This window comes from Eleutherodactylus coqui, chromosome 8 (genome assembly GCF_035609145.1).
Source record: "Eleutherodactylus coqui strain aEleCoq1 chromosome 8, aEleCoq1.hap1, whole genome shotgun sequence".
Classification (NCBI taxonomy): domain Eukaryota; kingdom Metazoa; phylum Chordata; class Amphibia; order Anura; family Eleutherodactylidae; genus Eleutherodactylus; species Eleutherodactylus coqui.
The window spans coordinates 199,246,952-199,273,570 of record NC_089844.1 but is presented as its reverse complement, the minus strand read 5'-3'; the positions used below and the strand labels follow the sequence as shown (position 1 = coordinate 199,273,570).

The following is a 26,619-nucleotide window of genomic DNA, read 5'->3' as shown; positions in this document are numbered from 1 at the left end:
TGAGCTACACATCTTTTAGTTGTTCACACAAGGGCGTCCTAAATTAAGGGATCACCGTGTGGAGGTACTCTAAATCAAGTCTGTCTTAATGTCTGCACTTGGAACACTGTTCTGCCTTGTACTGTGGAGTACTGTGAAAGCAATGGGATAGCATGCCGCGGACTTCGGCCACAGCTGTGACAGCTGTGGCAGAAGTCTGCGGCATTCTCGATTTCTTTTCAATGGGGCTAGTGCTGCTGCCGCTGGCCCCATTGAAAACACTGGCGATATCCCGGCGTGATGCCGTTTTTTTTCTCGCACTGCGCTGCGAGACTTTTCCTTTACTCTCGCAGCGCAGTGGAGAAAAAAACGCCAGTGGGTGTGAGCCCTAAACCAGAAGTGTACTGGTGAATGACCAACATGGAGTCGGACTCATACATTGCATGCATGCTACTTCTCATTTTAACCAATTGGAGCAGATAGTGAACTCATCTGGAATAAGATATTATTCCCATAACACCTCTTGCATCACTTCAGGGAAGCAGCGATCAGCCGCGGTGGAGGATGGCAGAGTTTCTCCCATTGTTTTCAATGGGGAGAGCTTGCATCGCATGCACCTAACACGTTGTGCGATGCTGCTGCCGGCCCCATTTAAAATAATGGGAGATGTGATGCGAGAGTGTGCACAAAGATAGGGCATCCCTCGATTTGTTTACCGCATCACGGTGCATTGTGGGCTAAAGAAAGACAAAAGATCGCTTATGTATATTCAAAAGAATGGGGTTCATATTCATGCGAGATCTTTTTTGCGGGTGTGAAGTCGGCCTTAGGCCGCTCTCTCAGGGCCTGCTTTTTACCATGATTAGCGCAGTACAACGCTCTCAGTGATTTCAATGGGGCTTCGCAGATGAAAACTTGAATGTTGCATTTCTAATGCCTAGATTTTAGAGTGCTGTCTGCTATATTTTTGCGCATTTTAGCACTTTGTAACGCATCTCAATCACCCATCACGGTGGGGTGCATTAAAAAAAACTGTCAAAGTGTTCCAAAATGCAGCGCGAAATCACAGTAAAACGCGGCGGTTTTTGGACTGCATTTTCTGAACGCACGTGTGACAGCAGCCTCATGCATACAGATTTGTAGCATTTTGACCTTTTGTTAAGCACCAAGAATACAGATAACTGTAGGAGTGGATTTGTAGTGGATTTTCCATGCATACCCTCCAGCACTTACAGTAGCAACAAAGGGGGTGAGATTTCCAAAATAAGGTGGCCCCCATGCCCACTGTGCGATTGGACATGTGTGGCGCAATAAAAGGTGGCTCCCATGCCCGCGGTGCGATTTGCCTTGTGTGGTGAAGTCAAGGTGCCCCCCAATGCATGCATTGTGATTGGTCTTGTGTGGCGAAAAAAAGGGGCCCCCCCAAAGTCCGGCATGTGGGACGAAAAAAAATGCCTGGGGTGCAATTGGCCGTGTGTGGCGAAAAAAATGCCCGTGGTGCGATTGACCGTGTGTGGCCTTCGGTGCCCCCCCTCGTTCCAAATGTGACTAGTTATGTTTGGCAAATGGTGACCCCTGCCTCCGGTGCGACTGGCCGTGTTTAGAGAATGGTCCTCCCCTACCACTGGTGCGACTGGCCATATTTGGTGCCCCCAACCTTTACTTGGGGGGAGGATAGGCCCCATTTGGTGATAGTGCCTCTGGCTCAGTGACGGCTGATTCAATGACAGCTGGGCGCAACCTCTGATTGAACACAGCGTTCAGCCAATCAGAAGCAGCTCTTTCTGGAGGCAGGGATTTTTCAATCCCCGGCCACCAGATGACAGATGAAGACGGCCGGGCACGGAAAGAAGAGCCGGACAGTTCTTCTAGGTGAGTAAATTTATTTTTTTACTTTTGTTTTACAGCTAGGGATGATTTTAGGGGTAGGGTTTTTATGTCAAGCCCCCTCCCCGAAAATCATTGCCCCCCATGGTGGCCTTTATTTCATTGCTTTCAATGGGGCTGCGGCAGCACTGGCCACATTGAAAGCAATGGGATAGCATAAGGGAACTCTGCCACAGCTGTGGCAGAGGCTTCCTTCACCCCCGCAGGAATGAAGGAATTCCTTGTCATAGCTGTCACAGCTGTGTCAGGGGAGCGCAATGTACTCGCTATGTTTTTAATGAGGCCACCGCTGCTGCCACCGACCCCATTGAAAACAATGGGCGATAGCGCTGATTTTTCTTGGCGCTGCGAGTCTTAAGTGAGCACATCGCAAATGAGAATTGAACCATTGAAAATAATTGGTTTCATAATCATGCATTTTCACTCACTCTCGCATTGCAGAAAAATCTGTCACCAGTGGGTATGAGCCCTTAAGGTACCTTCGCACAGTACGACTATTGGAAGCTTTAGCGCTTGGCAGCCATACCAGCGACTATCGGTCCTGTACTTTACACAGAAGCAATAGTAATTAAAGTGAATGGAGGCGGAGCAGCCGGAGATCTCTTCCAGACCCATGTACTCCATGTGTCGTTCATAGATTCAACGGGAGGATAGAACTACAAGAACTGGTGGTTTACTGCAACACTCGATCATCTTTAATATTTCTTTCATATTTATAGTGTGAAACGCATTATGGCACAAAACCCCTTCATCAGTTCAGTAGGTTGAAGTATACAGAGAGTTGGAGACCTAAGGATGTTGACGTCCCAAATGTCAAGGGGAATCTTGACAAACCTCAATGTCTCCATAACGTAGTTACATCAAGGAGGTTCGCTGTTTGGGTACTGGTGCATTATGTCTCCACCGTATGTATGGGTGGAGACATCGGTTAGCCACTGTCAGTTACAGGGAACACCCAGGCCACGCCCCCCTCAGCTGCTATGGATCCTTTTGGCTCAGTGAGCTGGCGGGGAGAAGGTGGGGTGAGCGGCACGATGCAGGTTGAGAGCGAGGACACCGACAGCGCCACCAGGGGGACATGGCCAGAGAGAGCGATGTTTGACATGGCAGCATGCAGGGTGACAGCGGGGAGGAGAGTGGTGCCATGGGTGCATGGACAGACACAGCTTGGTTTGCGAGCGCCGGCATTGACTGTGACAGCCGTGAGGAGAGTAACAGCGACCCCGGCAGCAGCGGCTGCAGGAGGAACAGGAGCGGAGGAGAGGTATGAGCACAGCGGCAGCGGAGCACAGATGGGACTCCGGCAGGAACACGTGTCAGCTGCCACGGCCATGTGGGTATAAGCACTGCATCGGGGTGGGGGTACACAAGCGAGCTGCCAGGGCTATTTCAACAGGATGCAGGAGGTGAGGGAGGCGTGGCCTAGAAGTTCTCTGTCCGTGACACCGGCCAACCCATATCTCCACCCATACATCCAGTGGAGACATAATGCACCAGTACCCATGGATTGTATGGAGAAGGATTGAGGGTTAATCCCGCTCCATACAATAGTAACATTCAAATCATATCCTAACGTATAGCGTAAAGTGTGCATGCAAGTAGCTAAACACCTTTTAATACTAGGGTACCCCACTAGTGATAAGTATCACCCCCATTATCTAAGGACAACAGGACTACAACCTAATGTTCATACAGTGTTTTTATTAATGCGGAAGGAATTAAGGCATAGCTGAGAAAGAGGATCATTTCTTCAAAAACATGTTGCTTATATCATTTCAATCAATTATGCACAAAATCGCAAATGGACATCAAAAATCATATATGAGGCGGAAGTCCAGGTGTGGGTGCGTGCTCTCCAACCGGTTTACAATCTAAAAACAGAAAGAGAAAAAGAAGAGAAAAAAAGGAGAAAAAGAGACATATATTACAAATCAGTTAATAAGTACAAACTGCATAAAATGCCGCATATCAAAAAATGCAAATGGTAATTCAGGGTGCTGACGTCACCCATCCACCTATAAATGCATAGCAGTGTTGAATTCAAGATTAAGACCTAGTGGAGACGAAGTCTCCAGCCTAAAGATCCATTCAAGTTCTTTACGCTTCAGAGCCATCTCCCTGTCCCCTCCCCTGATGTCTAAAGGGACCTGGTCGATGACTCTGAAGCGCAACTGGCTCGTTGAATGATTCTGTTCCACAAAGTGGCGTGGTATGGGGAAATCAACCTTTTTGGTGCGAACCGTGCTCTTATGGTTCGTAATCCTCGTTTTAATCTCAGTGGTTGTTTCTCCCACATAATATAGCCCGCAGGGGCATGTAATAATATAGACGACAAAAGACGAATGACATGTAAAATGTCCTTTGATTTTGAACTTTTTCCAGTCTGTGGATGATAAAAGAATTCGCCCCTCAGCAAATTGCTACAGCAGGAACAACCCAGGCATGTACGCCATCATCGGGGGACTATGGAATTCCGTAATTTGGGGACAGCTTTTTGACAGAATGGACCAGTATCGTCGCAGAACATTGGAAATCTGTCCGCTCATACCATTATAGGTAGAAACAAATAGCATCCGTCCTGTAGTCCCTAGCTTTTCTCGAGGGGTCAAAAGCTCAATACGATTACGGGCCCTCGCCTTCTCAGAGGCACCCTCAACTAATCTGTGCGGATAACCCCTTTCTTTGAACTTCTGGCACATCTGCCTCAGCCTTTCATCCACATCTGTCTCTCTTACAATTCGACAGACCCGCAACAACTGGCTCCAAGGTAGTGATGTTACAGTCTTACTGGGATGACAACTCCCAAATAGGAGCAAGTTGTTACGGTCCGTCTCCTTGCAAAACAGATCAGTTTCCAACGTCAATCCATTTTTGATTACCAGGACATCAAGGAAATGTATTCTATCCTGTGAGTAGGCCATCGTGAAATTCAATTCAGGTAGAATTTCATTCAGCGATGCATGGAAGAGGGTTAATTCATCGATGGTGCCCTCCCACAGGAAAAACACATCATCGATGTAGCGGCCCCAGAATGGCACTTTGGGCCACATCGAATGCGTGTATATATGGTTCCTTTCAATCCAGTCCATGAAGATGTTTGCGTACGTGGGCGCCACGTTGGACCCCATCGCGGTACCCTGGCACTGCCGGTAATAAGACTCTTCAAATAGAAAGTAGTTGTTGTGTAAAATGAACTCCAGCAGCGCCAGGGTAAATTGAACAGAAGAATTTGGTAATTGGGATCCAACGAGGCACCCACGCACAGCCTCAACACCCCTGGAATGGGTAATGATAGTGTAAAGTGATATTACATCCATCGTCACCAGAACAGTTTGTGCATTAATCTGTATTTCCTGTATTTTTACAAGAAAGTCACTCGTATCTCTCAAATATGAATTAGCCCCTACCGCAAACTCCCATAGAACCTGATCGAGGAATTTTGAGGGATTATTGAATAAGGACCCTCTGCCAGAGATTATCGGTCTGCCTAGCGGACTCTCAAGCCTCTTGTGAATTTTGGGTAAGGTGTATATACAGGGTACCCTTGGATGCTTGATACAAAGAAAGTCCGCCAGGGCCTTATCGACAATCCCCAGCAAGAGGGCCTCATCCACCATGTTCTTAAGTTGTACTTGGAATCGTGTCGTGGGGTCCCCGCTGAGCAATTCATAGACTGCCACATCTCTTAATTGAGTATTTCTGCTCTATATTGGGACGTGTCCATCACGACCACCGCACCGCCCTTGTTGGCAGGTTTGATCGTGATGGACACGTCCGACCGAAGATCACGCAATGCCTGTCTCTCAGCTTAGTTCAAATTAGAGGGAACATATTGACATACACTTTTTTTTCTTAGTTGTTTAAGATCTCTCTTCACCAACTTCATATATGTCTCTACTGCCGTTTCTGTGGTCGGGGGCTGGAACGTACTTTTCCCCCGTAAACCAAGTTTCTTTGAGGTAAAACCAAAACTAGAGTCAGATGGTACATCATTAGATTGAACATTCGACTTGTCCGCAAAATATGTGCGTAGCTTGAGCTTCCTCAAAAACTTATCACAGTCAAGTTCCAGCTGAAACCAGTCAGCTGGAACTGAGGGACAAAATGAAAGCCCTTTAGATAGAACTTGCACTTCCACATCGGATAACATACGTTGTGAGATATTTACCACCAGAGACGAAGTGGCGGTTTCCGTAGTTAGTTCCGTCTGTTCCTGGACCGCGTGGTCATCGGGTTTTTTCCTCGAGCGGTTGTGACGTCAGCCTCCACGGCGTGTTCTTTTGTTGACGGAGGACCTCCCTTGGAACGTATCGGTGGTCGTCGATCTAAAAAAGAATACTGAGATCTCTCCTCATTATTGTGTCCTCCAGGATCATCCGTCGAATCGGATCCTGCCGATGTAAAACCAAAGTACGGTGAACGGTTCCTATTCACATTCCTCTTCTGTCGTCTATTGGGACGAGATCTAAATTGTTGAGCACCATTTCTGCGCTCCCCCTGCCAACTATAGACCCTGCCGGACCTATAGTCATCTATATCGCGTTGCCACTTTTGTATTTTAGTGGATTCAATGTCCTTCTTGTATTGCCTACATAATTCATCAATTTTCTTCATTAGGTCAGAAAGATCAGAGCCAGATAATTGAGAAGTTAGCTGTGTCTCTATCTCAGATAAAGTTGCTTGGTGCTTCCTAGTCTCAGCCTGCAAATATTCAATATTAAGCAAGATGACATCGAAGGAGAATTTATTGGCTATTGCTTCATATTTTAAACGAAATTCCATATTGTCCATCATAAGAGTCGGGCGGACATTCGTTCGTAACCCCCTTGGAATACGTTTCATGTTGAAGTACTCCTTCAATGTCACCATATGCAGACCATACGAAATTAATTTTTTCTTTTCAAATTCATATTTAGACTGTAGATTGCAAACAGATGGAGAACTCAGGAAGGTACCGTCATTTGCTATGTCCGCCAGTATCCTGGTGGCATCAGCGTCGGTGTATGCAAACGGTCGTGGGAATTCTGGGACATCGTCACCCAGATCAGTAGGTGGGTTCACACCCCGGTCAGGTGCACGCTGACTACAGTCTATCATATACAGGAAAACAAGCAATGTATAGGCAGCAGCACTCACCGACAGATCCTACTCAGGAGGGTTTTTTTCTTTTTTACTCAATGCAGAAAGCACATAGGCGCAGGCTTCTCCAAAGGACTGGACCAACGTCCTCAATAAATCCAGAGATGCAGTATACAAGAGAGCAGCACCAGGCGATGTTATATTGTAAGAATCACATGATACATCCAGCACAATCCATGTGTCTTCAGTAGAAAGAATCTTTATTTCCAAAACGACCAGATTACAGCAACGTTTCGACTCGCAAAGGTAGAGTCTTTCTCAAGCTGTCAGTACATACACATATACCCTTCATATAAATAGAAAGCCTCAACCAATCAGAGACTACAAACAACACCTGTGTATGCATTAGCTGGCAAAGATGGCGTCTGCAACACCCTTTCAGTGATCTGAGGTGGTGGTTACAGTGTGACAGGTGCGCTCTCATCCCCGGTCAGGTGAGTTAGATACACTGCTAAGTACTTTTAATTAATGTATGCTTTGATTGGTTGAGCTTTCTATTTATATGAAGGGTATATGTGTATGTACTGACAGCTTGAGAAAGACTCTACCTTTGCGAGTCGAAACGTTGCTGTAATCTGGTCGTTTTGGGAATAAAGATTCTTTCTACTGAAGACACGTGGATTGTGCTGGATGTATCATGTGATTCTTACAATATAACATCGCCTGGTGCTGCTCTCTTGTATACTGCATCTCAAGACTGTCATCCAAGTGTCATCTGTGTTTTCTGTGCATTAAAAAATGGAAGGTGGCTCAACTGATCTAATTGAAAAGTTCTATTAAAATCAATGGGTGCATGAAAAAAAAAATCAGAACGCACTCATATGTCCGTTTTTTTAATGCACCGGTTGATTTGAATGGACAATTCTTGCCCAAGAATCAGACCAAGATAGGACATGCTGCATTTTTTTACTCAGACTGTCTGATTATGAAATCAGTGCGTTCTATTTCCGTAAAATAAAAAATCGGACCATACTCGCACGGAAAAAAACTCTTGCGTTAAAAAGCCCTTAAATCACCACTGCCAACAATCTAATACATGTACAAGGTCTCCTGACTGACCCCCAACGGAGAAATCTTATGTATGGCCTGCTCATAGATCTGGCATCACTATCCCTTGCTCCTACCACTACCTTTAAGGGAACCTGTCAGCAGAATATAGGTATATTACCTGGCCCCACAGTGTAAAACAGCATAGCAGCAGGAGAACATTGATGTTTTAAGCAGAATAGAGCAAATCGGCAAAAAAGTCAAAATCCTACTTTTATTGCAGAGCGCCTGTTAGTGAAATGCCCTGCCTCAAGAGGCGGCGCCATTACAGCTCCAAGTAAAGATGTCGCTTGTTAAATCCCTCCTCTTCAGCCTCTTGCTGCCACCCACTTTCCTTCTGACGTCAGTACAAACCAGGCTGAATCCCATGTAAGTGACGTGCGCCTCTCATGTCATCTTCCAGCACATACACCGTAAAGCGAGGCTTAGATGACTGGAATTCACCTGAGGATTCAGCATGGCAAGCGCTGACTATCCATGCATATTAATGCACAGTGTGCCTCAGGTAGTCAGACTAGCGGTGCGGCCATCTATGTTTCTTCAGGACCGGAGGGTCACTTTAAATCATGTCTGTGGCCTTCTACTTGTCTCCACTTTGCTGACACATCACATTCCGTCCTGTCCTCACTAGCACAACCACAGATCACTTCCTGATCTAAGATACTCTGTGCTGCTGTAGCTTCTTGTAACCTTTTGTATGTCCCCCTCCGTCACTGCTACTGTCTTACTAACATACCAAAGAAAGTGGACAGGTCATTGCCCCATATGCTCAGCATACTCATCTGCTGCTACACTCATCACTGCCAGGATCTGATTGGCTACACTGTATTATAGCCCCACCCCACCCTCTGATTGGCTACCGTTTTTGCTAAAAGGAAACAGTAGACAGGCGGCCACTCACCTTGTATGCTCTCTCTGCTCAGCTTTCTCAGCATGTCATCCCACATCAGCAGTTTCTTCTCGGGGAACTCGGAGTGGAGGAAGTCAACCACATTCTCCAAGTGAGAGAGGAACATCTTGCCCAGGTCTCCTTTGTTATTGTTTAGCCAGGACGTGGAATCCTGACCCTCGCCCAGGTGGTAAACCTACAATTATGGAGGACATCGAGACAAGATAAAGCACAGCTCCACTTACCAATATCTCTTTATATCTTACACCTAAGAATCTGTTCACATTTGCATCATAGGAGCAGAAAAACTTTAGTAACGGTGTGACAGATCCGTCATATGAGGGACATCAACGGAGCCAGACATGACGCGGGTATATCGGATGTGACCTCTGTGACCTAACCCAACCTCCCCCTTTCTTCAATTAAAACACTGCAACTTCTAGCTTGGATAAATTTTGGCCACAGCGGCCGTTTATTTAAATTCTTATTAACAATTGGGTAAAAACATCAAATAAAACAACCCACTGAAAAGGGGGAAGTCCCTGGAGCCTCCAACCCCCTCTGTCGCCTCCCCAACAGGGAAAAGGATTTCCGTCCTGCCTCCCGCCGCTCTCTCCCTCTATCCGACTCGGGAGACTGAAATCCTTCCCGCTCAAACCCTCCCGTCGCAAGACAGCCGACTCGGGAGGCAACACACAACCGGTTGCCCCTAGTTGCCCTCCTCCTCCCGACTCAGAGAGGCGCGAGCCGTTCCTCGGCTAGCCACGTTTCTCTGCAGGGACAACGGCCTGACAGAGCCGGGAGGCGACAGGCTGACCACACACACTATACCAAAAAGGGGGAGGGGGGGAGGCAGCCATCAGCCCCCCGTTTCCCCCCCCCCCCGCCCCGCACATCAGCTGGCTCCAAGAACTCCCCCCCCCCCTTCCGAACGCCGCTATGACAATGTTGCGATACCTCTACGACCCTTTCTACTAACTAAACTGCCCCCTATATGCTAAAGTAAGGGCGGGTGGGTGGGACTTCCTCGTGGCCTCCATCTTCTCCTTCTGCTTCTTCTTCCTCCGTTGCCGCCTAGGGATGCTCCTCCCCCTGCTGTTCCCGCACTTTCTCTCTAACTTCCCCCTCTACTCCCCCCTATACTACACCCCCCCCCTTCACCCTTCAATTAACCCTGGCCTCCCCGTTAACCCTGTCATGGGCTGCCTCCATATATATCCCCGGGGGCTACTATTCCGGCGCCTCTTGACGCGGGTATATCGGATGTGACCTCTGTGACCTAACCCAACCTCCCCCTTTCTTCAATTAAAACACTGCAACTTCTAGCTTGGATAAATTTTGGCCACAGCGGCCGTTTATTTAAATTCTTATTAACAATTGGGTAAAAACATCAAATAAAACAACCCACTGAAAAGGGGGAAGTCCCTGGAGCCTCCAACCCCCTCTGTCGCCTCCCCAACAGGGAAAAGGATTTCCGTCCTGCCTCCCGCCGCTCTCTCCCTCTATCCGACTCGGGAGACTGAAATCCTTCCCGCTAAAACCCTCCCGTCGCAAGACAGCCGACTCGGGAGGCAACACACAACCGGTTGCCCCTAGTCGCCCTCCTCCTCCCGACTCAGAGAGGCGCGAGCCGTTCCTCGGCTAGCCACGTTTCTCTGCAGGGACTACGGCCTGACAGAGCCGGGAGGCGACAGGCTGACCACACACACTATACCAAAAAGGGGGAGGGGGGGGGAGGCAGCCATCAGCCCCCCGTTCCCCCCCCCCCCCGCCCCGCACATCAGCTGGCTCCAAGAACTCCCCCCCCCCTTCCGAACGCCACCGCCAGCATGGCATGACCACCTCATGCCTGCGCAGCACCCCACAGAACTAACGCGCGTTCTATTCCCTCCTGAACCCCCTCTAACCACAGATCCGTCCCAATCTCGTTGAGATGCACGCCATCGCTCCTCCAATAGTTTCCTACTCCCTTCTCAAGATCTATGTGCCGAACGGCCACTCCTCCATTACGCGCAACGAAGCGTGAAACCTCCCGGTTAACCTTGATCCTGGCCTTGTCTATCCCCCGCACTGAGCGCGCGTCGCGCCACACCTTGCGAGGGACCATCTCTGACCAGACCAAGATCAAGCCCCGGTACATCTGCAACATACGAAGCATATCGTACCGGATGTCCCTACCTAGGTCCCTAAAGGGTCTCCGCCCCAAATCGTTACCCCCGACGTGCAGTACGAGGATGTTAGGCGGCCTGTCTAGGGAGACTAGGCGCTGAACGTCCTGTAACACCCGGAACCAGGCCATGCCCCGCACTCCGATCCATCGAATTACCGCCGTCTCTTTACTCAGCCTTAACTGTCTACCGTTAGGCCTGATCTTAGCCCTCTCCCCCCCCCCCCCAATACACAAAAGAGTGGCCCATTATCCACACCAACGCGGCTCGATGATCTGTAACAAAAAGAAAAAACAACTAGTCGTAATTAACCCCGCCGCAAAAAACTTCCCCCCCCCCCCCACTTAAAGCAAGTGCGGCCTGATATAACGTTTAAACCGTCCCGACTTCCACCGACCGATGCCCATCCCCGCCTGACTATCCAGTCCCCTCTCTGCTGCCTCCGTTGCCGCGCCTATTCTAAAAGAATGTGTCCCGAAATTAGAGCTGTCTAATCCCAGCGTATCTATCGCTCTTCTTAACACCGCCTCGAACTGGAACCTTGACAAAAAACGACCATCTCGGTGCTGCAGAAGAGGCCCTACCCTGACTCCTGCTACCAAACTGTACTCCTCCCAACATTTAACTGGGCACATGGACTCTCCCCGCACTTGTCCTAGCGACACTCTCCGACCTCTTCCCTCCTGATCCATCTTGGAACGACGTATGACTAATTCCAACCGCCCTTTTATAACCTTGGTATCCTCGCTTTGTAAACCCCCCCCTTTCTTTTTGCTGGGGGAAACCAGTTCCCCCAGCCGAAGAGCCCCAAAGAAAGCTAATGAAAAAGCCAATTTAAAAAGCGAGTATTCAAACCCGTCCCCGCATATCTCCCTCAATGCGCCCCCCAATCTTTTCAACAAGTCGAACGAGATTGGCCGACGCATATCTGGCCCCCCCTCCGCCCCCTTCTAAACCCCTTTAGTGCCTGTCTCACTACAAAATTCTTTGTAACATCAGTCAAACCCCGCAACTTAGCGCCAAACGCCACTCCTCCCATAAATTTGTTAACTCTCGCGACTGACAACCCTGTCTCAGAACTTTTCCCCAACCATCCCAACAACGCCCCTACCCTGTCCTCGTCGGAACGCACGATTCCCCACTGCTGCAGCCACTCCTCCCATTCCGACCAGGCTGCCCTATAAGCCGTCCACGTACTCCGAGCCAGTGAGGTACCTATCAAGTGCCTCACTGCTCGCTGACCACGCTCCAGATGTGTCTCGGGCAAGACACCCCTTCCTTCTCCGCTGCCGGGGCCAAACGTCGGAATCGCTCCCACTGGCAACGAGAAAGAGCATCCGCTAGTGAGTTGTTCACCCCCGGCACATGTACCGCACCTATCCAAGCGTTCAGTGATAACGCTTTCAGCACCAGGTGGCACAGTAAGGCCACCACTGGAGGGGATGATGCAGACAATTTATTTATCGCCTGCACGACCCCCAGGTTGTCGCAGTGAAAGCGTACTCTCTTGTTCCTAAATTGCTCGCCCCATATCTCCACCGCTACTATAATGGGGAAGAGCTCGAGTAGCACCAAATTCCTTACCAACCCTGACGAGAACCAGTCGCTCGGCCATCCGGCCGCGCACCACTGGCCCTGGAAGTAAATCCCAAAACCTGAACTCCCTGCGGCGTCAGTAAACAATTCCCAATCAAAATTGTTTACCATTTCCTCCATCATTACTGACCGACCGTTGTAGTTCTCTAGAAACGCCGCCCATACTGCTAAATCTTTCTTGAGTTCCTTGCCTAGCCGGATAAAATGGTGGGGTAACCGAACCCCCGCCGTTGCTGACGCTAACCTTCTGCTGAAAATTCTCCCCATCGGCATTATTCGGCAAGCGAAATTAAGCTTGCCCAATAACGATTGGAGCTCCCTCAAAGTGACCTTGGTGACAACCCTTGCTCTTTTTACCTCCGCCTTTAACTCTGTCAACTTCTCCTCGGGCAATCTGCATTCCATTGCAACCGTGTCAATGGTAATGCCCAGGAACTTTAAACATGTAGTGGGCCCCTCTGTCTTCCCAGGCGCCAAAGGCACCCCGAATTGACCGGAAACCCATTGAAGTGACCCCAACAAAGTTGCACAAATAGGCGAACCTGCTGGCCCTATGCATAGGAAGTCATCCAAATAATGGATCACTGACCTAATCCCCGTGCAATCCCTAACTACCCATTCTAAAAAGGAACTGAACGCTTCAAAATAAGCGCAAGAAATGGAACAGCCCATGGGTAGGCACCTATCCGCAAAATAACTTCCCTCCCAAAAACACCCTAACAAACGAATGCTCTCTGGAGCAACTGGGAGCAACCTAAACGCAGACTCGATATCCACCTTTGCCAGCTTCGCTCCCTGCCCATACCTGCGGACCCATTTTATTGCGGCGTCAAATGAAGTATACACTACAGAACAAATTTCCGGGTCCATACCGTCATTTACTGACGCCCCCTTTGGGTATGACAGATGGTGTATGAGTCGAAACTTGTTAGGTTCCTTCTTAGGAACAACCCCCAGCGGTGAGACCACCAGGTCCGCCACGGGCGGGGAACGGAACGGTCCCGCCATGCGGCCTAACTGAACCTCCTTAAACAATTTTTCGGTCACCACAGCCGATTGCCGAATCGCTGACGGCAAATTCTTGGTTGTGACCGGAACCCTATGAACTGGGGCGGGAATTCTAAAACCGTCCCTAAAACCCTCAAACAATAAACTCGCCTTATCTCGGTCGGGGTACCTATTTAGAAACGGCACCATCTTTGCCAGTTTCACTGGTGTCATCCCTTTTTCCAGGTGCCCCGAAACCCTTTCCTTTTCCTTTTTTAAAGCACTTTGCTGCTCCATGTGATGTGTCGTTACACACGGAGCAGACGTGCTTGAACCTGCAAGAGTTCCCGAATTTGCATTGGCCGTCGTTAAACTGCCAACACAATCCGAGCCTATGACTCCCTGACTGTCCTCCCTGCCCCCCCCCCCTTGGGAACCACTGGCCGAGCTGCTAGTCCCGGCCCCCCCCTGAAAGGGCTGACCAAACCTAACTGGGGCCATTACCCGCAACCATAGGCCAATATCTTTCTGATCCCACCGAATAGACGGTCGGATCGCTTTCCGCTGACGAAATTGTTCGTCGTACCTAAGCCACGTTTGGCCCCCGTATACTCTGTACGCCTCACCTATCGCATCGAGATAGCAAAAAAGGCCGGAGCAATTCTCCGGCGCCTTTTCACCTATAACGCTGGCCAGAATGGCGAAGGCTTGCATCCAGTTAGAGAACGTCTGTGGAATCAGTCTCCACCGACGTTTCTCCTCCTCTTCCTTCTTATATTCCGTCCTTTTCCCTTTATCTAAATTGAATTTTTCCAAAGGGAGAAGGGAAAAGATCTCGACGCATTCGTCGCGCCAAATCTTTTCTCTAACCTCCTTCTTTAAGTGTGAACCTAGGGGGCCCTCGAAACACACATAAACTTCCCCCTTCGCTCTGTCATCCAGGCGAATCCCTTCCCCATCTTTCTCCGTCTGGACCCCTACCGTAACGGGCGCTACCTGCTGCCCTACCGACGCCCCCGCCGTGCTACCTCCCCTAGCGCTATCGTCGGCGATCGACGCATTGGACGGTAGCGTCCAAGCAGCTACTGGCGACGGCCCTGCTCTTGCGTCTTGCTTGCGCCACAACTCCCATAATCCACCCAGAAATAACCCAAAATCACTCGCTGCGCCACGTGTGCCTGCCATCGCCCCCCCATCCCCTGTCCACCCCCCAAAGCTATCTCCCGCGTGCGCAACGCGGCTAACTGCATGTAGTGTAGTGTCCCCGTGTGTTTGCTCACCTGGCTGCGTAGGGGCTGTAGTCCCACCAGCCGCCGATCCTCCCTCCAGCGGATCCGATTCCTCGTCAGAATGTGGTCCGAACTGACGACCGGGGTCCTCCTCTGGCTGCATACGCACCTCCGGATTCGCAGCCGCCTGCCTGCTGCTCTGCCTGGCTCTCACGGGCCGCACTTCAGTTAGTTCAGAGAAGTCACTGTGGGGCTGCTCTGCTACCACCGGCTCTCCTGTAGAGCGGCCCCACGCTGTAGCTCTGTTCACCGCCGACAGCCCGGTGCTAGGCCCCGCCCCCCTGGCAGCACGGGACCTAGTGCCGGACGCTGCGCCGTGCCGCCCGGCGAGATTCCTCCCGGGCCTGCGCTCCCCCGATGGCATGAATGGTGCAGGGAGCCGGCCCGGAGGGGCCCGTGAGGGACTCTCTGTGCGGCGCCGACGCTGTGGAGTCTGATCAGGGCTCAGACGCGCCGGAGCGCGGGCCCTCCTCGTTCTCGGCCCTCTCGCCGATGCTGCAGGTGTCTGCCTGCTCCCTCCTGCCTCCTCCCTCCGGCCACTAGCAGTCCCCGACAGCGCTCCCGCTGCTGCCTCCGGTTTGCGGCTCTCCGCAGCAGCTGTCCTTCGCCCCCTTTCTCTCACCGCTGTTGCTGCAGGGGCTCCGGACGCCTCTCCCCCCGACGCTGCTGACCGTGCGGGTGCCGCTTCCTCCTCCGATGGGCCCGGGGCCCCGACGTCCAGGACCCTCATGAGCCAGTCGATGCCCCGCTCCTCCACCGCTGCCCGGATCTTCTCCATGGCGGCCTCCATGTCGGGTAAGTCCTCTTCTGGGCCCTTCCTGACGATCACCTTCGGGCTCTTCACGGACAGGTCTTGGAACTTCGGTCTGGGGACTTCGGTCTGCGGACTTCGGTCTTGGGACTTCGGTCTGGGGTCTTGGGACTTCGGTCTGGGGTCTTGGGTCTTCTCTACCTTTTCCTTCTTCTTCCTCGTGGCCTCCGTCTTCTCCTTCTGCTTCTTCTTCCTCCGTTGCCGCCTAGGGATGCTCCTCCCCCTGCTGTTCCCGCACTTTCTCTCTAACTTCCCCCTCTACTCCCCCCTATACTACACCCCCCCCCTCTTCACCCTTCAATTAACCCTGGCCTCCCCGTTAACCCTGTCATGGGCTGCCTCCATATATATCCCCGGGGGCTAGTATTCCGGCGCCTCTGATCCCATTGACAAGATCTTCGGCACTATTCTCCTTCATCTCTTCTGGCCAGGGATTGAAAAAGTCCTCGAGGTGCTGGCTGTGATTGGCTGACGCTTAGCCAAGCACAGCAAGCACTCGATGAAACAATCACAGCCATTCATCGAGCGCTGGCTGTGATTGGCTACACATCAGCCAATCACAGCCAGCGCTTCCAGGAGGCAGGGATTTTCAATCCTGGCCAGAAGAGATGAAAAAAACAAGTATCAGGGACCCGGAAGAAGCTGCAGCGGAGCCCTGGACAGCGCTTCTAGGTGAGGTATGCTTTTTTAAAATTTTAAATCGTCAGATCTGACTGCATCTGTAAGAAATCCCCAGCTGTGCTAAATAGGAGTTACCATATAAAAGTAAAGTCCTCAGAGTAACGCTTGTAGGGAGAATGCAACCATAATATGGTGTACCACGGCTAGTTGTCCTGCCGATCCTGTAAAAGACATAAGAAGGGGCAGGACGGCGAGGATCTATAATTATAATTAGCAGACCCCCATTACCATCAGCAATAAGACCCCCGGCTCGTACTTACAGTTTGCTGGGTAAGGGGTTCTGAATCTCCAATATTCCTGATTGCAAGCTGCTTGATGCTGAAAAACACTGGCCAAATCCAGAGAGAATGTCAGAGAGGGGTGATATGGAGGCATTATTACTACTGGGGTCACTATGGGAGTATTATTACTATTAGGGTCACTATGGGGGAATTATTACTACTGGGGCCACTATGGGGGTATTACTACTACTGGGGACACTACGGGGGTGCTTTTACTACTGGGGCCACTATGGGGGTATTACTACTACTGGGGACACTACGGGGTGCTTTTACTACTGGGGTCACTATGAGAGTATTATTACTACTAGGGTCACTATGGGGGCATTATAACTACTTGGGCCACTATGGGGGTATTACTACTACTGGGGACACTACGGGGGTGCTTTTACTACTGGGCTCACTATGGGGGTATTATTACTATTGAGGCCACTATGCGGGTATTATTTCTACTGGGGACACTATGGAGTTTATTCTTGCGTCTGGGACCACTTGGCACAGTACTGACAACTGTAGGATCTCATTTGTAGTCACAGGAACCTGCCACTTCAGTCACAAGTGAACAAACTGTATGTCCTGAATAGTCTCTGTCCAACAGAAGGCAGCCGCCATATTTGCTGTTACCAAGCCGAGTTATCAATGGAAGAAAATTACAACAAAATGGATGAGCAATGTCCTCCTACCAGACCAGGCATTACCAGTGAGACTGAAACCTTCTGGAAACTCTAAGAGGCCGTCGGAGCGGTCAGGCTGGCCCAGTCCAAAGTGAGGAGATGACAGGAGGGCAGGAGGCTCCCTGAGTGCAGCAGACTGTCTCTCCTGCTATATTCCGTCACCTCACTGTCCTTCCTGCTGTGTCCCATCACCTTACTGTCCCCCCTGCTGTGTCCTGTCACCTCACTGTCCCCCCTGCTGTGTCCTGTCACCTCACTGTCCCCCCAGCTGTGTCCTGTCACCTCAGTGCCCCCCTGCTGTGTCCTGTCACCTCACTGCCCCCCAGCTGTGTCCTGTCACCACACTGTCCCTCCTGCTGTGCCCTATCACCTCACTGTCCCCCCCAGCTGTGTTCTGCCCCTCACTGTCCCTTGTGTTGTGTCCTGTCACCTTACTGTCCCTCCTGCTGTGTCCTGTCACCTTACTGTCCTTCCTGCTGTGTCCTGTCACCTGACTGTCCCTCCTGCTGTGTCCTGTTACCTTACTGTCCCTCCTGCTGTGTCCTGTCACCCCACTGTCCCCCTGCTGTGTCCTGTCACCTTACTGTCCTTCCTGCTGTGTCCTGTCACCCCACTGTCCCCCTGCTGTGTCCTGCCCCTCACTGTCCTTGCTGCTGTGTCCTGTCACCTTACTGTCCCTCCTGCTGTACCCTGTCACCTCACTGTCCCTCCTGCTGTGTCCTGTCACCTCACTGTCCTTCTTGCTGTGTCCTGTCACCTTACTGTCCCTTGTGCTGTGTCCTGCCCCTCACTGTCCCTTTTATTGTGTCCTGTCACCTTACTATCTCTCCTGCTGTGTCCTGTCACTTCACTGGCCCTCCTTCTGTGTCCTGTCACCTCACTGTCCTTCTTGCTAATATGTCCTGTCACCTCACTGTCCCTCCTGGTAGTGTTTCCTGGCACTTCAGTGTCCCCCTTCTGAGTTCTGTGACCTCACTGTCCCTCCTGCTGAGTCCTGTCACCTCACTGTCTCTCTTGCTGTGTCCTGCCACCTCATTGTCACCCCTGCTAATCTGTCCTGTCACTTAACTGTCCCTACTGCTGTGTCCCTTCACCTCACTGTCCTTCCTGCTGTGTCCTGTCACCTCACTGTCCTTCCTGCTGTGTCCTGTCACCTCACTGTCCCTACTGCTGTGTCCTGTCACCTCACTGTCCTTCCTGCTGTGTCCTGCTCCTCACTGTCTCTACTTCTGTGCCCTGTAACCTTTCTGTCCCTCCTGCTGTGTCCTGTGACCTCACTGTTCCTCCTCCTGTGTCCTATCACCTCACTGTCCCACCTGCTAATGTGTCCTGTAACCTCACTGTCCCCTCTGCTGTGTCCTGTCACCTCACTGTCTCTCCTGCTGTGTCCTGCCACCTCACTGTCCCTCCTGCTGTGTCCTGCCACCTCACTGTCCTTCCTGCTGTGTCCTGTCACCTCACTTTCTCCCTACTTTGTCCTGTTACCTCACTGTCCCTCCTGCTGTTTCCTGTCACCTCACTGTCCTTCCTGCTGTGTCTTGTCACTTCAGTATCCCTCCTGCTGTGTCCTGTCACCTCACTGTCCCTCCTGCTGTGTCCTATCACCTCACTGTCTCTCCTGCTGTGTCCTGCCACCTCACTGTCCCTACTGCTGTATCTTGTTACCTCACTCTCCCTCCTGCTATGTCCTATCACCTCACTGTCCTTCCTGCGGTGTCCTATCACCTCACTGTCCTTCCTGCTGTGTCTTGTCACTTCAGTATCCCTCCTGCTAATGGGTCCTATCACCTCACTGTCCCTCCTGCTGTGTCCTTTCACTTCACGATCTCTCCTGCTGTGTGAGGTCACCTCACTGTCCCTCCTGCTGTGTCCTATCACTTCACTGTCCCTCCTGCTGTGTCCTATCACTTCACTGTCCCTCCTGCTGAGTCCTGTCACCTCACTGTCTCTCCTGCTGTGTCCTGCCACCTCACTGTCCCTCCTGCTGTGTCCTGTCACCTCACTGACCCTCCTGCTGTGTCCTGTCACCTCACTATCCCTCCTGCTAATGGGTTCTACCACTTCACGATCTCTCCTGCTGTGTCCTGTCAACTCATAGGAGTATTGCGAGGGTTACTAGTGAGGTACCACAGGGGGCAGAATTAGAGGGGTCATTGTTACTAGTGGGGTACCACAGGGGGCAGTATTTGGCCCTCTTCTTTTTAGTATATTTATTAATGGCCTGGTAGAAGGATTGTGCAGTAAAATACCAATATTTGCAGATGACAAAACTATGTAAAGAAATGAACACAAGAGAAGACAGAATGTGGTGACAAGAGGATCTGGATAAGTTGGGGGCAGAAAAGTGGGAAATGAGGTTTAACATTGATAAATGTAAGGTTTTGCACATGGAAAGGGAAATATGTGTCACAATTACACACTACATGGGAAACCACTGGGTAACACTGATGTGGAAAAGGACTTGTGGATTTTAGTGATCTCTAAGCTAAAATGAAGCAACCAGTGTCAGGCAGCTGCTGCCAAGGCAAATAGGATCATAGGGTGCATCAAAAGAGGTCTAAGGGCACATGATGAGAACATTGTTCTTCCTCTTTACAAGTCACTGGTCAGAGCACACATGGAATGTACAGTTGTGGGCATCGGTAGTCAAGAAGGACATCAAAGCTGGAGCTGGTACAAGGGCGGGCAACTAAAGTAATAAACGGAATGGGCGGACTACAATACAGAGATTTTTCCCATCATGTATTTATGCCCAGGACTGTCACAAAGGGGCGCTCTCTACGTCTAGAGTAGTGGTTCTCAACGTGGGCGTTATTGCCCCCTTGGGAGCGTTTTTACTTCTCAAGGGGGGCGGTGGAACGAAATGGCGCAACTGGGGGCGTTGGAACATAAAAGGGCCGGTAGGGGGACGTTCTCTGTTTGTTTTGTTGATTTATTTTTGTATAGTAATTACATTTTTCTAAAAATTAGTAGCAAATAAACTGTCCGAAATCAAATCGGGGAAATCTGAAACCGACAAAAACTGAGGCAATGACTTCCATATGAATCACTTCCAAGTAATGGGAGTTGTGTGCAGCCTGCGCGCCTCTCATATAATGTATGACTTTATAAATGTATACTTACAGCTGTTGCAGGTAGGTATCAGCTGTGAAGGACTGCCGGCGAGTATGAAGTAAGATCGACTTCTGATCCCGTTCCGTACAAAGTCTGCACGCCCAGGACGTAACTGTATGCCGTGGAGCATGAAAGGGTTAAGATTTTCATTTTAGCTGATACTGAACCATTATGTGGTCTTGTGACCGTGAAAACTACGTTAAACCTTATTCACACAATACTGAAAGCGTCACGTCCGTGTTGGAGAAATACAAGGCTGAGCCGCAGCGTTCTGCCACAGATGTTCATGCAGACCCACATGGAGATTTGGCTCCAGTCAATGGGGACAGCGTGTGTGCGGCCGACTGACGCAGGTGTTTCCCCAGCAATGTGTATCTCAGAACTCACGCACGGAAAAATCTGCCCGTATGAACTGCAGCGCAGACTTACATAGTATTTCATAGAATGCTAAAATGGCGTGAATTTCATGAGGATTTGGGGCAAAATCAGCAGCAAAAATACACCATGTGAAGGAGCAGTAGGAGAAAATGTAGTGTTTTCTTTCAGGGATGCCTACTTTAGGTTTTTTTCTCTTTTTTTTATACGTCCTTCGTGGGCTGCATTCCCACGAACGTATATCGGCTCGGTTTTCGAGCCGATATACGTCGTCCTCATGTGCAGGGGGGGGGGGGAGGATGGAAGAGCCAGGAGCAGGAACTGAGCTCCCGCCCCCTCTCTGCCTCCTCTCCGCCCCTCTGCACTATTTGCAATGGGGAGGGGCGGGGCTATTCGCGGAACTTAGCCCCCCCCTCCCGCCTCCTTTCATTGCAAATAGTGCAGGGGGCGGAGAGGTGGTGGGAGCTCAGTTCCTGCTCCTGGCTCTTCCATCCCCCCCCCCCCCCCTGCAGAGTAGGACGACGTATATTGGTTCGGCGTAAAAACCGAGCCGATGTACGTTTGTGGGAATGCACCCTTAGGGTGCATTCATATGGGCGAGCGTGATAATGCTCTGAGGAACTCACACCGCTATCATGCTTGTTAAATTGCGATGTTCACTGCGAGTGCATTACGATTGTGCAACGGCCGACCCTGGCGTGCCAAAGTGAGGGAGACCATGAGGTTTGCAGAATATAATAATAATCTTTATTTGTATAGCGCCAACTTATTCCGCAGCTTTCAGGCATGGATAAATGCAAAACAATACAACAATTACAATGTGAGATACGTTGGGTTAGACACAAATGGGTTGGGGGTGGTACAGGAGGTGCAGGGGTTGGGGAACACAGGCAATAGGAAATTTCATGTACAGATCATTTATTAGAAGGCAAACAGGGTGGGGCACCATAGGGAGGGGCGAGGGACTAGGTCAGGAGATTTGGTATGCTTCCCTGAAGAGGTGCGTTTTTAAGGCACGTCTGAAATTTCGTGCATCGGGAATTGTCCGGATGCCTTGGGGTAGAGCATTCCAGAGGATGGGTGCTGCTCTGGTGAAGTCCTGTAGGCGAGCATGAGAGGTTCGTATTGCAGGGGTGTTTAGTCTGAGTGTGTTAGCCAAAAGTGCTCTGCTCAGGGGTTGTGCAGCGACCCTGAGAACGTACCGCGGTATGCTTAACAGGAAGGCCTGTTTTGTCACGCGTGACGTCAGTACTCCAACCGCACTCTCAGGATGGAATGCCGATGAAATAACTGAGACGAGTCCAGTAGCTTGTGGTAGTAATCTGGGAGTACGCAGATTTACTAAACTTGGAAATGGCACAAGAAGATACAGCAGTATGCAGTGAATTGAACAGGGTGAAGAATACAGCAATATTTACTTAACAACTGACTTAAACGTTCTCTCCTTTCCTTTCTCTGAACTGATTTGAAAGACAATTTCCCCCACTAGTTCCTCTAGCTGAAGGGACAATTAACGTTTAATAAAGTGTAGGTGAAGCTGAGTGAAAAGTGACTGAGGAGATCGCGTCTCATCCTCCTGACCATACACTTGTGTACTGTAGCTTATTTAGGGGATTATAGAAGGTAATGATAATTAAACTTTCTCCTTAGCAGGTAGAAATGCTATAGCCTCAGCTAGTGCCTCATGGGATAGATGTGGAAGCAAAAAACCTCAGCCTCCAGATGGTGCCTGATGAGCATCGGACAGGGGGCTGCACTGCATGGAAGTGGCTGCAATACATAGAGGAGACCTCCAGAGTGTCGCAGGCAATCAGGTGATGGGGCAGGGATGGGAAATGTGTTTTCACCGGAGTGGCCCTTTAATAACACTATCCAATGCGAGCATCTAGTAAGATCAACCATCGTGACCATTTAGTGGTACCAAACACATTGCCCATATAGCAGTGCTAGCCAGCAGTACAAACTACAGTGCCCTAATAGCATTGTCAATCAACAATGCCAATACAGTAATACCAACTACAGTGACAATATATCAGTGCTAGTCTCAAAGACCATGTACCGGTAGCAATAGCAACCAACGGGGCCACATAGTAATACCAACCACATTGAACCTTAGTCATTCCAACCATCAGGACCGCACTGCGTGCCAGCCATAATCACCAAGTAGTAGTAATACCAACTACAGTGACCATATAGCAATAGTAGCCACAGTTACCATGTAGCCATACCTATCTTTGTGATTGTATGTCTATGCCTGATCATGAAGGAAGAACACAGTGTGACTATGCGGCCATCATCCTATTCCTTCTGTGGCTAATGTACCTTTCATTTGGGCATAGATGGGTATTTCCACTCCCTCCTGTAGGTATTAATGATTACATCCCGAGTCACATCCTCGCCTGTTAATAGGGCAGCACTATAGTACAGGGCTTCTGTAAACTTCTCCTAACACCCCTCATGACTATCACAGGGCAAAATGTACCCCAACTACAGACACGACGGAGCTGAAAATGTCTATGGGCACCGTACCCTACTGTAGTGACTGCCCAATGAAGATATTTCAGAGCATTATCAGAATCTCCCCTATAGACAGAGCTCTAAAGGGTTGCCATCCATTAAATTCAGTGTGTTGGAATTCCTGACCAGTTCAGGATCTCTGCTTGCTGTCAGTTAAGGACAAGATATTTTTTATTTACATCCAGAGGCTGAAAAATCTGTGAAGACCTCCTACTTCTCACAGCTGAGGGTCTGCATCCAGTCTAGACAATCCTCTGTGAGGCTGTAGTCATGCGGACAAGAGCGATATCAGTCTGTGAAACTCGGACCAATATCACGCTGGGAAATATGCAATCTTCCAGGAGAGTGCGATACGCTTTTATGTAGTCCCATAGAAAGTAATGAGCGAGATCGCCAAAAAATAGGACATGCCGCAGTCTTTACCGTCTCACATCATCGCTGCAAGAGAAAAATCTCTCATGTAAATAATGGGTTTTATTTCCGAGTGAGTTTTGTGTGTCTCACAAAGTACGAGAATAATAACCGTGTGACTACGGCTTCAGATAGAAAGCTTAAGCTCCAAACGGATACATTTTATCTGCACTGATACAATGTAACAAACCATCAGGACAGGAGAGAGACTTTTGCTACTCATGTGTTAGGATCATGGAGTGTTCTTCATCCCCGCGGGGACACGGCAGGGGCGGACAGGTAAGTTTTTTTGTTTGTTTTACACTAAAATTGTTGTTTTTCAGGGAAGGGCTTATATTTAAAGCCCTTCCCTGAAAAAACAATTACGGGGTGCTGGCAGAATGGAGCCGCCGGCAGCAGTCACAGCTCCATTGAAGGCAATGCACGGACCTGCATTCACGTGTGTTTTTGCACATACATGGGTGCACACTTATGGACGCACAAAAACATGCTCGTGTGAAGCCACCCTTATCATGACGTATGATTTTTACCTCCATCGTTATAAAAAGGATAGAGCCATTTATAAAAAGCACAGGTCGGAACGCTGGAGCGCTGGATGCGCTTTTGATATACAATTTATTTAAAATTAACATGCTGTGGAATTAAATCCCGCACCACATGTCAAAATCCGCATGGGGTGTGAGCAGATTGTTTCAACAGCGTGTGGATGAGATTTTAAAAATCTCATCCACTTTGCTACTACAGCTTCTGTAAACTCAACAGCAAATCCACCCCATGTAGTAATAGTGACCCCCTATATTGGTGGCCCCAGTAGTAATAGCGTCCCTTATATTGGCCCCAGTAGTAAGTGTCCCCCACAATGGCCTCAGTAATAAGTGTCCCCCAAAGTGGCCGCAGCAGTAAAAGTTTCCCCTGTATTGGTTGCCCCAGTAGTAACAGTGTCTTCTAAATTGGTGGCCCCAGTAGAAATAGTGACCCTTATATTGGCTCCAGTAGTAATAGTGACCCCCTATATTGGTGGCTTCAGTAGTAATAGTAACCTCTATATTTGCCCCAATTGTAATAGTGACCACTATTGTAGCCCAAGTTGTAATAGGTTCCCCCATTGAAGCCCCAGTAGTAAGTGTCCCCTATTATGGCCCAGGTAGTAATAGTGACCCCTATTGCGGTCCCAGTAGTAATAGTGTCCCCTATATTGGCCTCAGCAGTAATACTTTTCCCCACATTGGCCTCAGTAGTAATAGTGACCCCGATATTGGCCCCAGTAGTAATAGTGTCCCCTATTGTGGCCCTAGTAGTAACAGGCTCCCCCTATGTCAGCCTCAGTAGCAATAGTGACTCCTATTATGGCCCCAGTAGTAACAGTGACCCCTATTGCAGCCCCAGTAATGATCTGCCATTGGTCCCCGCTTTACTCACCCCTGTAGCGGTGTCCCGACAGCCTGTACAGGCGAAATGAATGTCTAGGACACCTAATACACAGGCCCTGCGGTTGGCATAGCAGCGAGGATCATGTGACCAGAGTCAGCTGATGTGATCTGCACTGCTATGCTGACTGCAGGACTGCATATTAGGTGAGGTGAGCGGGGACCTAGATCCTCCGTCCAAGCCCTGATAATCAATCGTGGAGCTCCATGGGCTCCGCAGAGCACACTTTGGGAAACCAAACTCCTCACTGTGGAAGATGCAATAAACCCACAGGGAAAAGGAGAGGGGACATGGGAACCCCGTTCTTAGGATTACTGGGGGTCTTAGCGTTTACACCCCCACTAATCAGACTTTTATCACCTATCACCTAGGTAATACTGGATTTTGGTACTTTCAAAAGGGTTTTCCTATTAAAGACATTTATATCCTATTTGCAGGTAAGGGTCATAAATGTCTGATCGCTGGGGTGCCAAATGCTGAGACCACCGGCATTCCCAAGACCAGCAGACCCGAATGCACCATGTTAATGGATTGTCAGTGACCACTCCATTCACTTTCTATGGGATTGAGGGAGATTACTGAGCACATCAATCTCCGCCTGCCAATAGAACTGAACTGAGCAGCGGTCAAGCCTGCGCACTACCGCTCCATTCACATGGGGCATCTGGGAGCACTTGTTTCGGTATCACTGAGGGTCCGAATGCTGGGGCCCCCAGTAAATCAAACATCCCCTATCCTGTAGTTAGGGGATAAATGTCTTTCTTGGGAAAACCACCTTTTACACGTGCAGATGATCGTGAACGACTGTTTGAAGGGTCATTCCAAGACAAATCACCCAACGGGTAACACCCGACCATCTACCATGTTTAGGAAAATATGCACATTTGTTCATTACTAGAATTTCTGTAGAAATGTCAGTTTTCAGTCCCATCAGGTTATGGCGTGATTTGTCCTATAATGGCCACACTATAGTTCCTGTCCGGCAACAGCTGTCACCGTGTGGTTAGGAGATGAAACACTTTATTATGTGCAAGATACGTCTACTGGATTATTGGGCGGCATCCCATCATGGTCGCTGTGTAAGGAGAAATCAGACAAAAGACAAACACCACAATGTAGATGATAGAATTCTGCTTTATTAGAATAGCAATAAGCAACATTGTAATTAAATATTACCGGCCCTTTAATAAATGACACAATGATCACAGTGACTCTCAGGTTAGGACCACTGGAGACCACAGAACTTGCTTCGGTCCTTCTGACCAGTCCATCAATGTCCTAAGATAAGAGCCGCCGGATCCAAACATCCAGAGGAAGGCGAAAAAACCCCTGGAGAGTTCTACCTCAGG

The 26,619-nt window shown here is 49.7% G+C and overlaps 1 protein-coding gene across 1 annotated transcript; it reads right to left on the bottom strand.

Annotated features, from left to right (window-relative positions):
* Nucleotides 1-3,668: 3,668 nt before the first annotated feature.
* On the bottom strand, nucleotides 3,669-16,634 carry LOC136577731 (hexosaminidase D-like). The gene is made up of 4 exons (XM_066577655.1): nucleotides 16,549-16,634; nucleotides 8,954-9,137; nucleotides 6,035-6,257; nucleotides 3,669-3,737 (listed from the first exon to the last, which is right to left on the bottom strand). The coding sequence occupies exons 1-3, from the start codon at nucleotides 16,549-16,551 to the stop codon at nucleotides 6,064-6,066; spliced, it is 381 nt and encodes a 126-aa protein (XP_066433752.1). The 5' UTR covers nucleotides 16,552-16,634; the 3' UTR covers nucleotides 3,669-3,737; nucleotides 6,035-6,063.
* Between the last annotated feature and the right edge of the window lie 9,985 nt (nucleotides 16,635-26,619).